The following is a 17,441-nucleotide window of genomic DNA, read 5'->3' as shown; positions in this document are numbered from 1 at the left end:
CCCTGACGGGAGAGGCCCCCGCCCCCTCCCTCCCGCCGGTGGAGGCCTGCCGTCATGGCGGCGCCGCCGCCGCCGCCGGGCCCGGGGCTGTGCCCGCACTGCCGCCGCCCCTTCAAGCGGCTCCGCGCCCACCTGCCGCACTGCAAGGCCGCGCCGCGGGCCCCGGCGGACGTAGTCACAGAGCAGCCGCGGCCGCGCCTGGAGGGCGACGCGGCCCCTGCGGCCTCGCTCCCCGGCGGCCGCCATCTGCCGCCGGCGGAGCGCGGCGCCGGCGCGTCCAAGAATTACCTCAGCGGCGCGCGGAGGCTGGCGGAGCGCGAGAAGCAGATGGCCGCGGTGCCCGGGCCCGCGAGGAGAGGCGCCGCGCTGGCTGCCGCCCAGCCCCCGCGCCCCGGCCCTCACGGCGAGCCCAGCTGCCTGCCGCAGCGGCCCGGCGGGAGCGGCCCCGCGGGCGCCCTGGCCTTGGAGTGGTTCCCGGACCTGTACCCCGGCTACCGCGGCCTGGTCGTGAGGCCTCTCCGGGAGGAGGCGGCCGTCGCAACGGAGGTGGCCAAGGGCGGTTTCTCGGAAGGAAAGCGAGGTAAAGCGCGAGGCAGAAGCCTGCTGCGGAGGTGTATGGCACCGTCAGGCCAAACCGTCAGATGCGAATGAGAGAGGAGGGGTAGAAACAGCAAAACTGCCAGGCTATCACAGGTTGCTCCAAAAGGCTCCTAGAGCTTGTCTGTCTGACCCTGCAGCCCTGCAAAACCGAGGGCTTACATTTCCATTTAGTATCGAGTCGGGGTCTTGCACGTTTGACAGGTCCACAAAGTGCTGGGCTGGCGAAGCATGTGCTTCATGGGAGAGAAAATCCCCTGTTCCTTTCCAAGCCACCCATCCCTAGCCCCGGTTACTTGGAACCGCGCTGGAGGCCAGCTCTGTGTGCACCACCCAGTGCAAGGAATGTGAACAYGGCACAAATTGGCCTTGCTTTCCTACTTTTGACCATGTTGATCTCTCATTTCATAGCTCCCCTCTCAGAATGTCACCTGATGGATGTAAAGCTGGGGGAATTGCCCATGTGGCTGGCCACCTGCAACTTTACTCCCAAGAGCTTGCTTGGAGGTGTGCAGAAAGGTAAGGCTGTTACTGGTTCTGTCAATGGAGAATCATCCCACTTACCTAGTTAATGTACCTGCTAACATGCTGCTGCAGCCTGGTCCAAGCTGCCAGTCTGAGCTTTTATAAAGAAGAAGTRAAACAGTAGACCCAGCCATTTGATTTTGGAAATGTACAAGAACCAGTGAGCTCCTTGAGACCAGTAGGTGGTTTGGCCCTTGTATTTCTATTCCAACAGCTTGGAACAGCTACTGCAACAAATACATCAATGTGAAGAGGGGTGGAACAGCTGGAATTTCCATGCTCCTGGCTGGATACTGTGTCCTCAGCTATGGCTGGAACTATCAGCACATAAGTAAGGTTTCCTTCTTCGTATTTGTCTTATTTCAGCTAATTCCTTCTTTTGCAGCAGGTGGATAGTCTGTTTGCCATTTATRTTAATTCTCTGAAATCATTTAAATACTTTACAATTGAAACAAATATCAGAGCTCAGGGAACAGAATTCTGTCCTGGCAGRGAACTGAATGTTGTTACTTATCTATTGCTTAGGGAATTGCTAAGCTAAGCAGCTTAGGTAGGTAGAGGAGTTTAATTAATAAAGGTGGTGATGACAGTTGCTGGATTCACAGCTCATAATCCTCTCCCTGGAGAGGACCAGGGACACTCAGGAGCCCTCTTGAACCCTGTGCAAAGCAAAGGGAGGTGATGATCCTACACAGGGCATGACCCATTCCCTGGATTTACTCACAAGTGACTCAAGGGATTTGTTGATGTTTGTATAGTATCTCCAGCAGGACTTGCTCTTACATGTACAGCATATCTACAGAGAAGGCTGTAGTCAGACTCCTGCTCATTGTCACATCATCCCTGCGCATAGCACTGTGCTAACACTGATGTTGTCACTTTGTTTTGTTTTGCTAGAGCGTAATTGCTGGCGCAAGTACCACTGAAGAAGCTGGAACGGCACCCAGGGAACAGTTGCAAAGATTTGACTGGGATTCAGCACTAGGGCTTAGGACTGGCATCCCAGCAGGGATTCAAGATGAGGCCCATTTTCCATCAGAGACAAGCTGTTAAGTTTCTGATGCTGGAAGGAATGCTTTTCAATTATCCTCCTGCAAATAAGGGGATAACTGACAGTAACAGTCTGCATTCACTGATCTGGGGGTCAGACAGTATTTAGTACCTGAACWGCAAGAAAGTGGTAGGGCAGCCCCTCAGATCTAGATGCAGAAGAATTCCTTTAGTCGGCAGACACCTGAATCTCTCACTGGATATTCCAGGGACAGGATAGCTCATTGACCTGGGCTGTTGATATAAATGCACTACAACACAAGTGTAGAATTAACAAGTATTCAGCGATAAGGTTTGTAACTGATCATGGGAAAGAGCAATTAGGGTAGAATAACATTCCYGCTCCAAGTTAGGTGGGCTGTGCTCTGCTGTACCCCTTACTTACCCTCTCCACAGTAGGCAAGATGGTGTTTGCTGCAGATTCATCACTAGAGAAGGGTGGTCCCTGCAGAGCCATTCAGCAAAGGGGCCCCAGCCCCTGCTTTGCAAACAGCATTGCACCAACGGGGCTCCCAGGCTCTCCAAGGCAGCTGCAGGAAGCACCTCTGTGAAGGCATTAAAGCAGCAGCATTTGCAATGCAGCACCCTATTTCTGGAGGAAGAAAATCCATTGGATTAGCTGTTGTGCCCAAAGGGCAAACCAACGTCTGCGCCAGACAAACAAGGACAATTATGAGACTGCTGGTTCTAGCCTGCCATCACAAGTCATGTCTGGAAAAGGGGTGGTGAGGTTACAGGCATGAAGGGTTGAAAAAAAAAAATCAGCCAAGGAAAAAATCTAAACTTTTTATTCTGTGACATGCAACAGTGTTGTGTCAGAGGTGTTTCATCAAGAACTTCCTCTTGCTAGCAATAAAACTCTTGTGAATTTTCCTTTTCTACTTGGTACCACGTGTTCTCATCAAATATGGTGTTCCTCACCCCCTCTTCTGGAGACTAACACACCACACCCTCATTTTCCCAGGACCCTGGCACAGGCTGTTCTCACACCCCTTCAAAACTGTGGTTTAGTAAATGCATAATTACAGCTCCCTACTGCACCAGTCTAAAGTGTGAGCCATCTGCCAGCTGAGCAAGAGGGAAAGAGGCAGTGGCCTCTGTGAGAGCTGTGAAGAGTCCAATTTTAGTTACATTAAGGGAGCGTGATTTCTCCTCTGTTGCTTGTGCAAAGATCTGTGAGAGACAGTGCTGAGCAAAAGCAACCGGCTTCTCTGGTCAAACCACTGTCCTAGTTGCCTTCTCATTGACTCCACCACACTTTACACCTCATGGTGCGTCTTCCTTCCACATTTCTTGCAGGAACATTCAAGTCACTTCCCCAGCAGGATTTCCAGGTGACTCTTCCCACACTTATTGGCATAGTGACCTTTCTGTCCACACTGGAGAGGGGGCAGGAAGAGACATCAGTTGTTTTAGATAAACCCTGCCCATGTTTTAATCACACATTCCTTGTCCCATCATTTCAAGGCTAATGGAGCAGTGCCTCATTCGGGCTGCCTCTGGTAGGTACAAGCTGTGCCAAAGACCCCTTCCTGCAGCAAATCCCTGCCCCAGAGAGATGCACGGGGCTCATTGCCCTCTGAAGCTATTTCCCTGTGTGCCGAGTGTCTGCTGTCAAAGATGCCTCTTCAACCCTCCCCACCATCCCTTGCAGTCAGAGTATTTTGACCCAAGTACAATCTTCCTTCCTGCCAGTTCACACCTCAGCTGTCAGGGGAGGAAGCTGCTAGCSAGCCCTGGAGGCGAAGGGAGCTCTGAAATGCATCTGAAGATGGGCTCATTAGCCAGAAACAGGCCAGCACGGGGAGGACACAGATGTCTCAAGAGTGCTGTTTTGAGAGCTGTGGGAACCCTTCCTGGCTGAGAGCGGAGTGCCCACACCTTAGACTACCCTCACCATAGTGCTTTACCCTCCCTCCAAGGCAAGGCCATTTCTCCCACCACAGGAGGCCTCCCCATCCCCAAAACACTCACCTTGAAGCAGGTGACTTGCTCRAGCAGGCGCTGCGGGCCCGGGGGGCAGCTGCTGGCCTCCTGTGGCTGCATCACCGYGTGCTGGGTAGCGCTGGTGGCCAGCAGCGGGGGCTCTGCAGGTGGCAGGTGCTCACGGTCGCTCTCCCTGCCAGCGGCCGGGCCCAGCCACGCCACCCGCCGAGGACGGTCAGCTCCCTGGGGGGACAAGGGGCAGAAGGGGCAGCTGGCAGCTGCCATCCCCACACTCCGAGAGCCAGGGAAGGCAGGAGCAAGGAAAACAAAYGCTGCATGGCCAGAGCAGTCCGAGCATCGCCCCGAAGCACAGGGCACAAGGGACCGAGGGCAGGCTGCCTTGCCGGGCTGGCCAAGCCGGGTTCACACAGCCTCCTTTCTGCTCCAGGAAGCCAAGTGCTCAGTGCACCCTGGCATGAGGCTCCAGGTGTTTGAGTGCCCCAAGCATCAGGAAAGGACACCTCAGCCCATTTTACAGCTCTGAGAACCCAAGGTACAGGCTCATGGCAGCTGAGCTGGGAAAAGTCAGGGGACCACAGCTCCAGCCCCCCATAAAGAGCTCGGGGGGCTCTCATACACCCCAAAAGGTAATTGGTTTTCTTTAGGTGCATAAATAAAGCCTGTGCATTGAGGCTGCCAGGTCTCTGRCTGGCTGGGAGAAAGGCTGGGGCTTGCTCACACCCTTTGCCAGCGCAGCTGAGGCTCCAGAGCAGCCCCAGGCTCCAAGCATCTCAAACAGGGAGCGCAAAAGGGCTTTGGCTCAAGAAGGAACAGGAATCACCTTGGTCTGATCRGTGCTGCACATCAGCCCGGCCTTGAGGCTAGAGAGGGGGACACAGAGGACAGGCAGTTACTCCCTGGGACACAGGGACAGTATCCACCCAAAAATCCCCCTAAATCCCCCCGATCTCCCACAGCCTCACGGGACTGTCCTGGGGTTGGAGACAGCCAGGCATGACCCTCCCTCAGGGTCTGGGACATCCCCTGCCTGCTCAGCTGCAAACCCCGTGGTCAGCAGCTCACATTGGAAGGGAAAGAGASCCAAGAGGGGTTCACTTGGTTTAGATGAGGACTCAAAGGGCCTCGCAGAGTCCATCCTTGGCTCGGCCACTGCAAGGGCTGTAGCCACCTCCATAGCCTGGAGAGAGGAGGCAGTTCTCCCAGCTGCCCCAGGCTGGACGCRTGCCGAACTCCCTCCGGCCCGCCCCGTACGTACTGCATGAATTTGCACTTGGGTCCTTCTGGGCAGAAGCCGACGAGGTAGTTGGCGCACAGCACCCGCCGGGTGTGCTTGTACTTGCACAGGGGCCCTGCCACGCACAGGAGAGGTCCCCGTTAGCAGACCCAGGTGCTGTGACCGGGTTGCTGCCAGGCTGGGCTCCCTCTCAGCAGGGATTTCGGGAGCCCAGCTTTCCCCAGCAGCCCTGTTCCTCCTCGGCTCCATAGGGCTTCAGCCGCCCCCAGCGGGAGCGAGCAGGGAGCCCCCCTCACCCGGCACCACCCCAGCGCACGGACGGGCGGGCGCTCACCGTGCCTGCAGAAGCCTCGGTCGTACCAGGGACAGCCGGTGGCACGGGCCGTGGCGTCGATGTGCAGGAAGGGACATTCCTTATTGCTGCACTCGCCTGCGGGAGCGATGGGTTTGGGACAACGCTCACCCAAGTCAAACACAGCAGAAAATGCTTAAAGCAGCATTTTGAGCCATTTTTGAAATCGAGATGCTGCTGCTTCCCATCAGGGAGCGCACAGGCAGGGGCCCGGCCCTGCCGCCGCCGTGGGAAGGACAGGCTCAATCCCAGGCTTGGCCAGGAAAACAGTGGCCCCAGGCAGATGCCGGTGGCATTTCTTCCCGCAGACAGGAGGTGGCATCAGGCGATTGCTTGAGCCCAGACCCGAGGGGCACAGCTGTGGGACAGGGTCCCTGGGCTTGGGGGGGGGGGTCTCTCCTGCACCTACCGAATTTGGAGTAGAAGTAGCACTCGGGCATCTTGGTCACGTCGTACTCGTGCAGGAAGTCGCACTGGTCGCCCTTCTTGCACAGCCCCCGCAGCCAGTGCTTGCACACCACCGTCTTCTCCCCGCTGACGTGCCGGAAGGGGCACAGCAGGCCTGGCCGCGGCACGGACCCGGCATCAGAGCCGGCTCCTGCCCCGGTATCGCTTCTCGCTCCAGCATCCCCCACCATGGTCCCTCGAGCAGCCGGGATCTGCCCCTTTGCACAAGGGTCAGGCCCTGAAACCCCCCCCAGCCCGGGGTCCCCGGCTCCCCGCGGTGCACAGGGCACTGCCCCAGCCTCCGATTGCCTTGCATGTGTCCACCAAAGCCCTCCCCGGCTGCGAAGGGGGTTGGAGCGCTGATCCCCAGGGACTCGGGCATCAGGGAGAYGTCTGGGCAACTTCAGCCTTTTGGGTCAAAACCCACCAACCCATTATTCCAGGCAAGCAGTCATGGATGTGAGCAGGTTGTAGGGTGGAGGGGGGGCCCCCCAGCATCCCCAGATCCCGCACGGCAGAGCCGGCCCCATCCCAGGCACTCACCCTTGGAGCACAGCCCCCGGCGGAAGAACTCGCAGACGGCCGCCCCCAGCTCTGCGGGCGAGAGCAGGGCAGGGAGAGCTTCGCCAGCGGCCCCAGCGCAGCCCCGCAGGCTGCCCAGCCCGGCCGCTGCCCCCTCGCCACCCACCCACCCTGAGGACAGTGACGGGAGCCACGTGGCCCTGTCCCCAACTTACTGTCCATACCCGGGAAGGGCAGGAGCCGGGCTCCTCTCTGCTGCTCCACATCAGCCTCCAAGTCAAACCTGATCTTCTCCACTCCGGCCACCAGCTCCTGCATCACGGCTGCTCCCGCAAGCGCAGCTGAGCCCCAGCACGGTGCAGGCAGGGAGCACGGCGGTGGCAGCAGCGTCCCCGCGGCCTCGTTCCCCCCAAAGGAGCGCCGCAGCCAACCTAGGCCCCAGCCGCGCTGCAAAACCTGCCTCCTCCCCGAGCCGGAGCAAACCTGAGCCCAGCTGCAGCCCCGAGCCCTGCATTTAGAGCGCGGAGCCGCTCACATCTGATCTCAATTTGCAGCCACGATTGCCTGGTGCCGCAGCCCAGCTGCAGGCGGCTCGGCCCTGGGCCCCCGTCGCCCGGCCGTGCTCAAGCCCCCGTCATTGCCTCCCTGCCCGACATCTGCTTCTCTGCCGTTAGCCCCCGGTGCCGCCGCCGCCGGGGGAGCAGCTGGCCAGCAGCTCCTGGGAGCAGGGGGCTTGCTGGGGCTGCCCCGCACGCCGGCTTAACCCCCTCACACCGGGGCTCGCTGCTCGGCCGGGGAGGAAGCGGGGAGACTCCAAAAATGGAGCTGAACGTGGCCTTCGTGCTGTGCCCGATTGCCCCACAAGCAAGGGACGGATCCCGCGTGGTTTTCGTTGCACCCCGAGTGCTCTGAGCATCGCCGGGTGATGTCCCCGGCCCTGCTCTGCGGTGCTGGCACCCAGCAGGACAGAGCCGCGTCCCCGAGCACCGGCGGGGACCTGCCCTGTCAGCATTGCAAGCCAGGCAGCGCCTGCGGTGTCGCATGGCTTCCCGGGGTCTCACCCGGAAAGGCCCCCCGTCCCCCGGGCTGAGCCGAACGCGCGGCCCCCCACCCTCGGTCACGCGGCCCTGGCACGCGTCGGGGGCTGCGGCCCTGCTCCCATTCTGTCACTAGCAATAAACCCGCTGGACCAGCACCATCCGCGGCCCCGTGCACCRGCCTCACCGTCGTGCACGCCCAGACACACGCCGCTTCGCATATTGGGGCAAAAACCAGTGATATCCATCCAGTGCTTCACAAAGCAGGGGTTTTGGGGTGCCTCTGGCTGCAATGGGGCTGACTCCCTGCTCTGGCAGCACCAGYGGCCCCGGCAGTTGCACAGATACTGGCTGGGAAATCCAGTGGGATTGCAGCAGCTCCGGCACGATTCCCAGCTAATCCAGGGACCCCATCGCCCCGGCGTGGCCGGCTCCCCGCTCCTCCGTCGCGCCGCGGCGAGCCAGGCCCAGCGCGCTTTCTGCCCCGTCGGCTCGCAGCACACCGGTGCTGCTGAGCGGGAGGCTGGAGCTGACAGGCGTCACAAAGATTGGGATTGCCGCGTGACGGCTGAGGGCATCCCGCGCCGTGCCGCTTCACCGGCAGCCCCGGGGCCTCGCGCTGCTCCCAGAGAGGGGCCAGGGAGCAAGGTGGCCCCAGGGATGCCACGGCATAGAGCATCATCAAGGGACAGGAGGAGACGGGTGCCGCAGGGACGCAGGCACGCGCCGGGGTGTTTTTCTGGGATCGCAGCATGGGGACAGGGGGGTGGCCGCCACAGAAAAGGGTCCCGGGAAGAGCCCGGCCCGGTGAGCTCAGCCGGGGAAGAGCCCGGCCCGCCGGCCGCAGCTGCTGTTGTTCTGCCTGTCCCCGAACAATAGCGCAGTGTCCCCCGCGGCGGGGCAGCGTGCCGGCCGCTGGCTCGCGCACAGACCCGCATTGTGCCCCGGCCGCGGCGCAGCGCAGCGCTCGCCCGCTCCCGCCAGCCCCGGCCCCGCGGCTCCACCGGCGGCAGCAGCGGAAAACTCGGAGGGGCCGAATGCAGCACCGGCCCCGCGCAGCCCCGGCCAGGGCAGACCCCGGGGCTCCGCACCGCGCTCCCCTCCCCGCTGGGAGACGCTGGCCCCGCGCCGGCGGCAGCGGGGACAGCCAGTTCTGCCCCGCCGTCACCGTCCCCCGCTCCGCCAAAGCGGGCCGCGGGGGGCAGAAAGGCCTCCTGGCACAGCCCGGCCTGGCTGCGGGGACGCGGCGCCGAGCCAGATCCGGCCAGCGGGAACGCGGCCGCTTCCTCCCTCCGCGGGCAGCCCCGCTCCGCCGGGGCGAGGGGCCAGGAGAAACCCCTGCCCCAGGCGGGAGCCGGACGCCCGGAGCAGGGTGCAAGGTGTCCCGCAGCAGCACCCCCGTCCCCCATCCCTGTCCCCCAGGAACAGAGGCCACCGCTGTCACTACCGTTTCCTTTTATTTGCATTTTTTACATAACAAGGTACAAAACCCTCCGCTCCCRCCCGCCTGCAGCAGGCCGGCATCGGCGGCACTCCGGGCACACCGCAGGGGGCCGGGCGCTTCCCACGCCGGAGACRGACCCACGCTCCCATCGGTGCGATGCTTCCCCAGCGGGGGCGGCCGGGGGGGCCACGGGGGGSCCCCTCTCCAGTCCGAGCCCCCCAGCCCGCTCCGGGCAGCACCGTCCCACCCGCGCGGAGGGCGTCCCTGCGGGAAGCATCTGGGAGGTACCAGTCGGAGCAGCCGGCGAGAGCGGGGCACGAGCCTCTGGAGYGCTGCGAGGCCGGGTGCTCCCGCAGCTCTGCAAAAAGCCCGGCAGCTCCCAGGGTCTCCCCCGGCCGAAGCTGCCCACGGTCCCAGCGCTCCGTGACGTGTGGCGCTCGGAGCTCCGGAGCAGAGTCCTTCCTCAYAGGAATCCCCCCCTCAGTTAAAACCAAAAGCAAAAGTAAAGAGAGTTAAGTACAAATCAGAGACCAATAAAAATTGTACGGGGGGTGGGAAATACATATATATTACTAAAGGAGCTAGAACTTGGAAGCCTCGTCCTGTTTGATCCTATACTGCTCTACAGCAGGGGGGGGAAGGAAAAAAAAAAAAAAAAAGGAGTTAACATCCAAAGTCCAACAAAAAGAACCAAGACGGAGTCTGCTTTCCCCTCCCAGGATGTGCTGGAGCATCGTTGGGGTCCGGGAGCGAGCGTGGCCGCCGGAGACGCTCCCGCGGCCCCCGGGGGGGGACGGAGCGACGGCACGGCYGCGGGGAGCTCAGTCTTCGCCRGCGCTCGCTCATCCCGGCGCTCGCTCATCCGGCCCCGTGTCCAAGCAACCGCAAATGAGAACCAGACCCCTCGGCTCGGCCGCCCGCCTTATACCCTGATCTCGTCGTCGTCCTCGTCGGCAAAGGAGAACTCCTTGTCGGGGYGCTTCGGGGGGCCGCGCCGGGCGCCGCCGGGGCCGGGGCTGGGGCTGCACTCCTCCGGCGCCGAGGCGCAGCCGGCCACCGCGCCGCTGTCCCTGGCGCCGCGGGCTGCCGGGGATCCCGGCGGCACCCTGCCCTCCTCCGCGTCGGACTCGCCGTCGCCGTCCTCCTCCTGCTCCCACTGCTCCTTATCCATGATGCTGAGGACGTCGCCGAGCATGGAGGGCCCCAGGTCGATGTGGAAGGACATGATGGACTCGGCGTGCTTCATGCCCGCCCCGCTCTTGGCCGCCACCACGACGGGCAGCTCCGTGATGTCCCCAAAGTCGCGCTCGTCCAGGCCGGGGCTCAGCGGGCCGGCGGCCGCCCCGTTGGGGCGTTGCTGCTCCTCGGGGCTCATCTCGTCCGGCATCTTCTTGACGGGGCTGGAGGAGAGGCTCTTGGGCAGCTGCCCGGCGCTGCGGTCCACCTCCTTCTCGTTGAGCTGGGGCAGGGAGACGGCGTTCTTCACGAAGAGCGCCGAGTCCCGCAGCGAGCCCAGCATGTCGCGCCGGTCGCCCCGCGTCACCGACTGCGAGCGCTTGCTGCTGCGGAAGCGGCGGGACAGCAGGCCGGGCTTGGAGGCGCCCGGCTCCTCGCCGGCCTCCGGCCCCGGCTCGCCCGCCTTGCTGTTGAGGAAGGAGGTGTCCCCGAAGGCGTCCCCGGCGCGGCCCACGTGCATGGTGTGGCGGAAGTCGCCCAGCGGCGCGCTGATCATCTCGGCCGTCAGGTCGGCCCGCGAGCGCCGCTTGGAGTGGGCCGAGTTGGAGACGAGCTGCTTCAGGATGGGCATGGTGCCGGCGGGCAGCGGCCGCCCTGCCGCGCCGGGCCGCCGGCGGAGACGACGGAGACGCGCGCGCCCGCGGACGCCGGACGCCTCTCGGGACCCCTCGCGCTCCGCGTCAGGGCAACTGCCGGCTTCGGAGAYGGGTCACTCCTAGGGGACAGGAGAGAGAGAATCGGTCAGGCTTCGAGGACACCGACTGGCACGGCCCTGCAGAYGCCACCTCGGCCAGTGCAAGGCTGCAAAACACATGCACGCACAYGCATGCATGCGCATGCATGCACACACGTGCAGGGTGCTGCACACGCATGCACATGCATGCACACGCACACGCAGGGTGCTGCACACGCTGCCCRCCAGCAGCTCGCCTTCCCTGGAGCAAAAGCCTCTCCCCCTCCAGGGCTGGCCAYGGCCCCGCAGGGAGATGGTCCCAGATCTCCCCCAAGCCCCTTGCGCCCTGCTCCGTCCCCACCGGAGAGCTGGTCCCGGATCCCATCCGCATGCCGAGGGATGGACAGACCGCAGGAGAGAGGCACGGGGGTGCAGCCAGGCAGCCCCCACGCACACGAGGGACAAAACCCCGGCAGCGTGCCCTCGCCCCGGCCACACGCGAGCCGGGGCCGCCGCCGGTGCGACCTCCCGGCGCTGCAGCCTCCCTCGCGCGCAGGTTTCCCTTCCCTTCCCGGCCTGAACAATAGCGCATTGTCGCGGCTCGGCAGAGCCGGAGACAGGCCGGTAAACCCRGCTGGGCCGGGCGCGGGCTCCACAGGGACGGGGACAGCACCCCCCCAGCCCACCCCTCACGGACCCCCCCCTCCAGCCCACCACCCCCAACGCGCGAAGCCGGGTCTCACGGCCGGCCCCGCTCCACGGCAGCGTTCCGAGCCCGAGCCCGCCACCGCGGCTCGGGAAAGCAGCAGGGACGGACACAAAGAGGGACGCGGGGGGCCCGGGGTGCAGCCGCCCCCTCCCTGCCTGCAGCCCCGTGGCGGCGGAGAGGGGCACAGCCCCGCGCCCGCCGCTGGGAGCCCAGCGCCGAGAAGATGCCTGGGATTTTTTTTTCTTTTTTTCCTTTCTTTCTTTTTTTTTTTTTAATTGGAAGAAAGCAGGGAGGAGCAGCCGCCAGGAAGAATTGGAAACAGACGGCAGGAAGCGTGCGAGCAGGGCGAGGAGCCCCCGGGAGGCACCGGCAGCCCGGCTGCCTGCGCGCGCAGGGAGCCGCGGCATCCCGGCCGGGGGCACGGGGACGGAGGGGCCGCCCGGCACCCGCCCTGCCGGCTCAGCCGGGACCTGCTCGCCCCAACATTGGGGACGAGGGGACACGGCCCTGCTGCCGCCCCAGCGCCCCCCGAGCCTCATCCTGCTCCCAGCAGAGGAGCTGGGATGCAGGCGCCGAGGGGGAGCTGGAGCAGCCGGGACGGACGGCTCCAGCAGGGTGGTGGGGCATCGGCACGGATGTGGGAGCACCCGCTCCCAGCCGCGGCACAGGGGCTCAAAGGAGCCGAGCTCCGGGCGCCCTGCTGCAGCAAGCGACGCAGCCACGCRTGCGCGGCCCCGGGCGGACCTTGCCCCGGCTGCCTCCCCGGCACCGCCGCGATGCGGGGGGACACGGCCGGCAGCTAACCGGCACCCAGAGAGACCTGTTCCTCCTTCCCATGGCCCRGCGGCAGGACAGCCACCGCCAGCCACCCCGTCCAGCGAGGACGGGGATGTCACCGCATCACCGCGTCCCTCGCTTCCCTGGGCACCAGGCAGCCCTGGGATTGGGGGGGGGGGAGCCCTTCGCCCGCAGGCTGCCGCTCCGCATCCAGCCCTGCTCGGCCGTGCCTGGCAGAACGGCTCCGCAGGAGCTGGCGAGCCCTGGCCTCCGAGCATCCCCAAGCCACATCCCCGCGCCGAGCAGCCGCGCTCCCAGGCCTCCCGCGATGCCAGGGGCCAGGTCCCACCACCCCCTCCGCAAAGACGGCCCCGGCTGCGAGGGCAGGAGCTGCATCCCGCAGCCCAGCCTACAGCAGGGAGCCGCGCTCGCCGCCCGCCTCGGCCGCCCGATGCCCAGCGCCCTGGCTGCCACGTCTGCACGGGGCCGGCGCGGACGAGCCAGCAGCAACGCCCCGCCGGACACCGCCACGGAGCTGCCCCACCGGCTCCGTGCACCCCGCGGGGCGATGCAGCACCCAGCGCGGCCGGGGAAGGGCTCCAGCCCCCCCTGCCCCTTCCCGAAACCTGCCCCGGGGACGCCCGTCCGTCCTTCGCCGCCGGAAGCGGAGCCTCGGGCACGCTGCAGCGGGGAGCCTGGACTCTGACCCCGCGCGGGGCAAAGTCCCGGCGCTCGGCTCCTCTCGCGGCACAGCCGCCAGCCCCGCTCTGCCTGTTCCGCGGGTCCCTGTGGCCCCGGCAGGCTCCCGGCACCACCCGCCCGCTGTCCCCAGCTCTCCCGTCTTGCACCCGCCGGTGTCTCAGCACAAGCCGGGCATAGGAAACCGGYCCCCAGGCTGGGAGCCAGGACACGGGGCGGCCGAGGCTCGAGCGCCCCACGCCAGCACAGCAGACCCCAGGCACGGCACGGCTCGCCTCCGATCCCCGTTACCTCCCGCGGCGGCTCGGCCGCGGCCAGCGGGGCAGCGTGCGACGGGGCAGAGCGGGGCAGCGCGCTCCCTTATCTGCATGGCTAACGGCACCTCGGCCGCCGAGCCCRGCCGCCTCTTTTCTCCCTCGCCCGGCCCTCTCCATTTGTACGCGGACAATAAGCCAGGGGGGAGCCGCTCTCCCCTGCCAGGTTCTCACGCGGGCCCGGCGCATGCGTCCGCGCGCGCGCACGGACGGAGGGGGGGGTGTGTGTGGCACAGCCGTTTTCCCTTTGCAAGGTCTCCTTTCAGGCCGGCATTCCTGCAGCCTTTGGTTTTACATAAAGCAAACACTCCCGGCAAGCTCCCCAGCTGGGCAAGGCAACCGCGCTGCTGATTTAGGCCATCTGGGGACTGTCCCTCCCTGTATTTAGATTTCGGGGCCAAGTTCAGCGTTTGCGAGATACTTTGCAAGCCTCRGCGGAGGGGCCGGCGGGAGGTTGGAGCGTTATCCGAGCGTTACGTTACGGGCGCGCTGGAACAGCCGCCCCGGCCGGCAGCGCTCCAGCAGCCTCCAAACAAGCCACCGCGTCCCTCCTCGACCCTCTGGTTCACGGCGGCTTTTCTCAGCAGCCGAGACACCCCTCCGGGTGCGCCCGGGGGGGACGAAGGGACGAGCCCCCCGGCGCAGCCCTCCYGCCGCGGTCTCCTCCCGGAGCGGAGCCGCCGGCCCAGCTCCTTCCTGCCCGGGGTGGCGGGACACAGAGCCCTTTTCTCCTCCGGGCGCCGGGGCAGAGAGGAGAGCAGATCCGATGACATTCGCGCCGCAGACGCGCTCACAAAGGAAACCAGGCCAGCGCGGCCGCCTCGGCAGCCCGCGGCGCGGCAGCGCTAACGGGTAACCCGAGAGGCTTTGCAGCCGGACGCCCTGCGCCCGGGGAAGGGAGAGGGGCCGGGAGCTGCCTRCCGCCTGCGCCTCTCCTCCCTCTGGGACCGCAGGCACCAAGGGGCGAGAGCCTCTGGTCCCCGATCGCCCCTTTGGCTCGGGGTGCCATTTCCAGGGTGCCGTGGCGGGAGCCAGAGCGAGAGCAGCCGGACCAGGCTGCCCCCACCGGGCAGGGGGCACCGCGAGCCCGCACGGCTCCATGCTGCGGATTTCCAGCCCCGGAGCCCCTGCCCCATCCTGCTCAGCACCAGCCATCGCGCAGGGACCAGAGGGCAGGAGCTGATTAAAGAGGCCGGCGCACGGGCGCACGCGGGGGCAACGCCTCGTCCAGCCGCGGCTCCCACGGTGCGCCCGCGTGCCAGCCTCCGGCTCGCCCCAGCACACGGGCTGGGAGAGCCAACGCGCGTGACGAGGGAAGCATCCCGGCCGGCCCGGCCGGCTCCAAACATGCCTCCAGCTTTGCCGTGCGCATTAGCGCTGCAGGCAGCGCCCCGCAGCCGCCAGATCAGAGGATGCGCTCCCCACCCTGCCGGGCGCTGGGGCAGGGCTCAGCCGGACCGGTCCGGCCCCGCGCGCGGCCCGCGGGCAGGGAGAACCGGCACGTACAAGGGCGAACGGAGGGAGGAAACGCTCGCAGTCTGATCAGACCCACTTTCTGGCACGCTGTCCCCGCCAGGGAGCCGGTTCATGCAGACGCTCGCGTCCTTTGATGTTCCTGCCTGCGCAGACGGCAGCCAGGGCGCCCGTCACACCCTGCCCCCTGCGGTCCCCAGGGCCCGGCCGCCGTCGCAGCCCTTTGCCACGCTCCCCGTCGCGTCGTCCTCGGGTCTCACCCCGGAGGCAGACGTTGCTCTTAGCACGGCAACCCGAGCTGCCCGGGGACTCTCTCCTCTCCGGCGCAGGTGACAGCTCTGGTCCCGTCCCCTGGCATCGGGGTCYGGCTGAAGCTCGGCTACAGCTGTGGGATGCGCGCAGGGGGCCCCAGCTCCAGCAGCTGCAGCGCCTCTGGAAGCGGAAAGGCCATCGGCAGCGAGCGTCAGAGCCCGAGCCAGCAAGACGGCTCGGCCGGGGCCGGGGAGGAACCGCGGCTCTCGCCAGGGCTCTCCGCACACAAATCACAGCTAACCCCAGGGACCCACTGCCCCAGCGCCGGCCCGCCGGTGCCAGAAGCATAGCAGCGCTCCCCGAGGGACTGCTGACGATCGAGAGCTATCCAGAGTTCACGGAGCAACTATTGGCGGGACAAGCCAGAACAAGCAATGGACCATAAATCCTCCCGCTGCAGGGCCACGAACCAGCCGCCAGCTCTCGAGGAGACGTTTCCGGGGGGAAAGGTTATCGCTCCGCTGGCCCTTGCTCCCTCTCTCTCCCAACAACAGAGTCTGGCCAGGGTCCGACAGGATACTGGGGCTAAACAGACCTCCAGGCCTCCACCGGGCTTGACATTCCTGTGGCTTAGCCGGGGTGGACGGGAAGTAAACAGCCAGGCTTCTCCCGGCTCGGCTCGCCGCCCCRCCGCGGCACCCTACGTGCCGCAGGGCTCCCTCCGGCGCCTCCCGGCCGGCCCCAGGCTGCCAACCTCGGCGCCTGCTCGTGCTCACAACAAAACCCGGGGAACAAAGGCAGCGAGACCACCGCAGTCAGCACAATGCCCGTGGCACCGGAGCCATCCGTGGGCAGCGGCTGGGGGGCCGCGGAGGGAGCCGGGACGCCCCTGCCGCGCGGCACGGCTTCGGGCAGGACGCGGTCCCCTGCCCCCGGCGCTGGGGATTTAGGCCGGCCTTGCTCTCCCTTCCCACCAGGGCCCAGACCCACTGAACCAACTCCGCGCTAACCTCGGCTGGATGCAGTCCACGGTCTCCGAGGCAGCTGCGGCCAAAACAGGCTTGTTTACCGTAAGCCCTGTTCGAGAGAAAGCCCTGGCCCAGCACGCAGCAAGCTGTGCGCCATTCCCGGCTCCGCCGCGGCTCTTTGCTKGATCAGCCCGGCCAGCCATGTCACTCCATGCCTCAGTTTCTCCATTAGAGAGCTAACGATCGCAGCTCCCTTTTTAACAGCCTTCCTGATCTATAGATTYGGCACTTGGAAACATCTATATCCCATGCTGCTCCAGCTGGGCTCACCCCAGGGCAGCGCAGGCTGCGTCGCGCTCCCAAACAGCCATAACCACCCGTCGTCCCCAGCTCTGGGGGCACCGGCCCAGCGGTGCCGCACCGGAGCGGGCTCGGAGGGGACAGGCCAGCCCCGTGCCCAGGCTCACGGAGCCAGGCAGATCCTGCTCTCCGAGCAGCCCACGTGGGCTGGCGCACTCTCTCCCGGGACGCTGGCTGCCGGGGGAAGGAAGGATCAAGGGCTGGACGGGAAGCCCCGATCCCCAGCCCTGGCCCACAGGAGGAAGAGCCGGTGGGGGATTTCGGCGTGGCTCTGCCTCTGACTCAGCACCAGTCTGCACCCCGTCCCGGCGCACCAGAGCGAGCCCAGGGTGGTGCTGGACCCGCTCCAGCACGGAGAGGATCAACATTTCCGAGAAGGGCTACGGGGCAGCTCTGAGGGCTCCGGGTGGCACAGCTCTGCCAGCCCCGCGTGCCCTCCCGGACCCCTCGGGCAGCAAATAACCCTGCTGCGGGCAACCCTGCGGCTCCGCACGGGGCTGGTCCCCGGGGTCTTGGCGCTCCCCGGGGTCTCAGGGGCCGCCCGCCTGCTCGGTTTTGGCGACGTCCCGAGCGAGTCGTCCTGACCACCGGGCCAGGGGCCCCCGTCGGGCGAGCAAGCACTGGAAGTGGAGGCCACCGAGAGCTTGCGACGGGTCTCGGCAGCCCGGGCGAGGCAAGCCGGGCCCGGCCGCTCGGGCTGGGCAAACACGGCTCCAGAGGCGAAGCATCCTGTTAACCCCTTCGCTAATCGGAGCCCGCAAACCCTCCCCGCGCCGGGGCCGTGCTGCCGGGGGGCGAGCGGAGCCCCCGGCCCGGTGCCGACCC

At 65.5% G+C, this 17,441-nt stretch overlaps 3 protein-coding genes across 3 annotated transcripts; 1 reads left to right on the top strand and 2 right to left on the bottom strand.

The window, feature by feature from the left end:
* Window positions 1-33: 33 nt before the first annotated feature.
* Window positions 34-3,053, top strand: CUNH17orf80 (chromosome unknown C17orf80 homolog). The gene is made up of 4 exons (XM_026067450.1): window positions 34-580; window positions 1,009-1,116; window positions 1,337-1,453; window positions 2,020-3,053. The coding sequence occupies exons 1-4, from the start codon at window positions 55-57 to the stop codon at window positions 2,046-2,048; spliced, it is 780 nt and encodes a 259-aa protein (XP_025923235.1). The 5' UTR covers window positions 34-54; the 3' UTR covers window positions 2,049-3,053.
* A 429-nt stretch (window positions 3,054-3,482) lies between these two features.
* Window positions 3,483-6,992, bottom strand: CPSF4L (cleavage and polyadenylation specific factor 4 like). Its single transcript, XM_026067653.1, has 7 exons — window positions 6,890-6,992; window positions 6,696-6,746; window positions 6,115-6,267; window positions 5,688-5,783; window positions 5,371-5,468; window positions 4,147-4,341; window positions 3,483-3,551 (listed from the first exon to the last, which is right to left on the bottom strand). The coding sequence occupies exons 1-7, from the start codon at window positions 6,990-6,992 to the stop codon at window positions 3,483-3,485; spliced, it is 765 nt and encodes a 254-aa protein (XP_025923438.1).
* A 2,164-nt stretch (window positions 6,993-9,156) lies between these two features.
* On the bottom strand, window positions 9,157-11,102 carry CDC42EP4 (CDC42 effector protein 4). Its single transcript, XM_026067492.1, has one exon. The coding sequence runs from the start codon at window positions 10,960-10,962 to the stop codon at window positions 10,078-10,080; it is 885 nt and encodes a 294-aa protein (XP_025923277.1). The 5' UTR covers window positions 10,963-11,102; the 3' UTR covers window positions 9,157-10,077.
* Window positions 11,103-17,441: the final 6,339 nt, after the last annotated feature.

Source organism: Apteryx rowi, unplaced genomic scaffold (assembly GCF_003343035.1).
Source record: "Apteryx rowi isolate R43461 unplaced genomic scaffold, aptRow1 scaffold_26, whole genome shotgun sequence".
Taxonomy (NCBI): domain Eukaryota; kingdom Metazoa; phylum Chordata; class Aves; order Apterygiformes; family Apterygidae; genus Apteryx; species Apteryx rowi.
Note: the sequence above shows the minus strand (reverse complement) of the source record. Positions and strands in the feature narration are given on the sequence as shown.

Coding starts and splice junctions, on each gene's coding strand:
- CUNH17orf80 (XM_026067450.1), top strand. CDS start 55: ATGGCGGCGCCGCCGCCGCCGCCGGGCCCGGGGCTGTGCCCGCACTGC. Junction 581..1,008: donor TTTCTCGGAAGGAAAGCGAG/GTAAAGCGCGAG, acceptor CTCATTTCATAG/CTCCCCTCTCAGAATGTCAC. Junction 1,454..2,019: donor CTGGAACTATCAGCACATAA/GTAAGGTTTCCT, acceptor TTGTTTTGCTAG/AGCGTAATTGCTGGCGCAAG.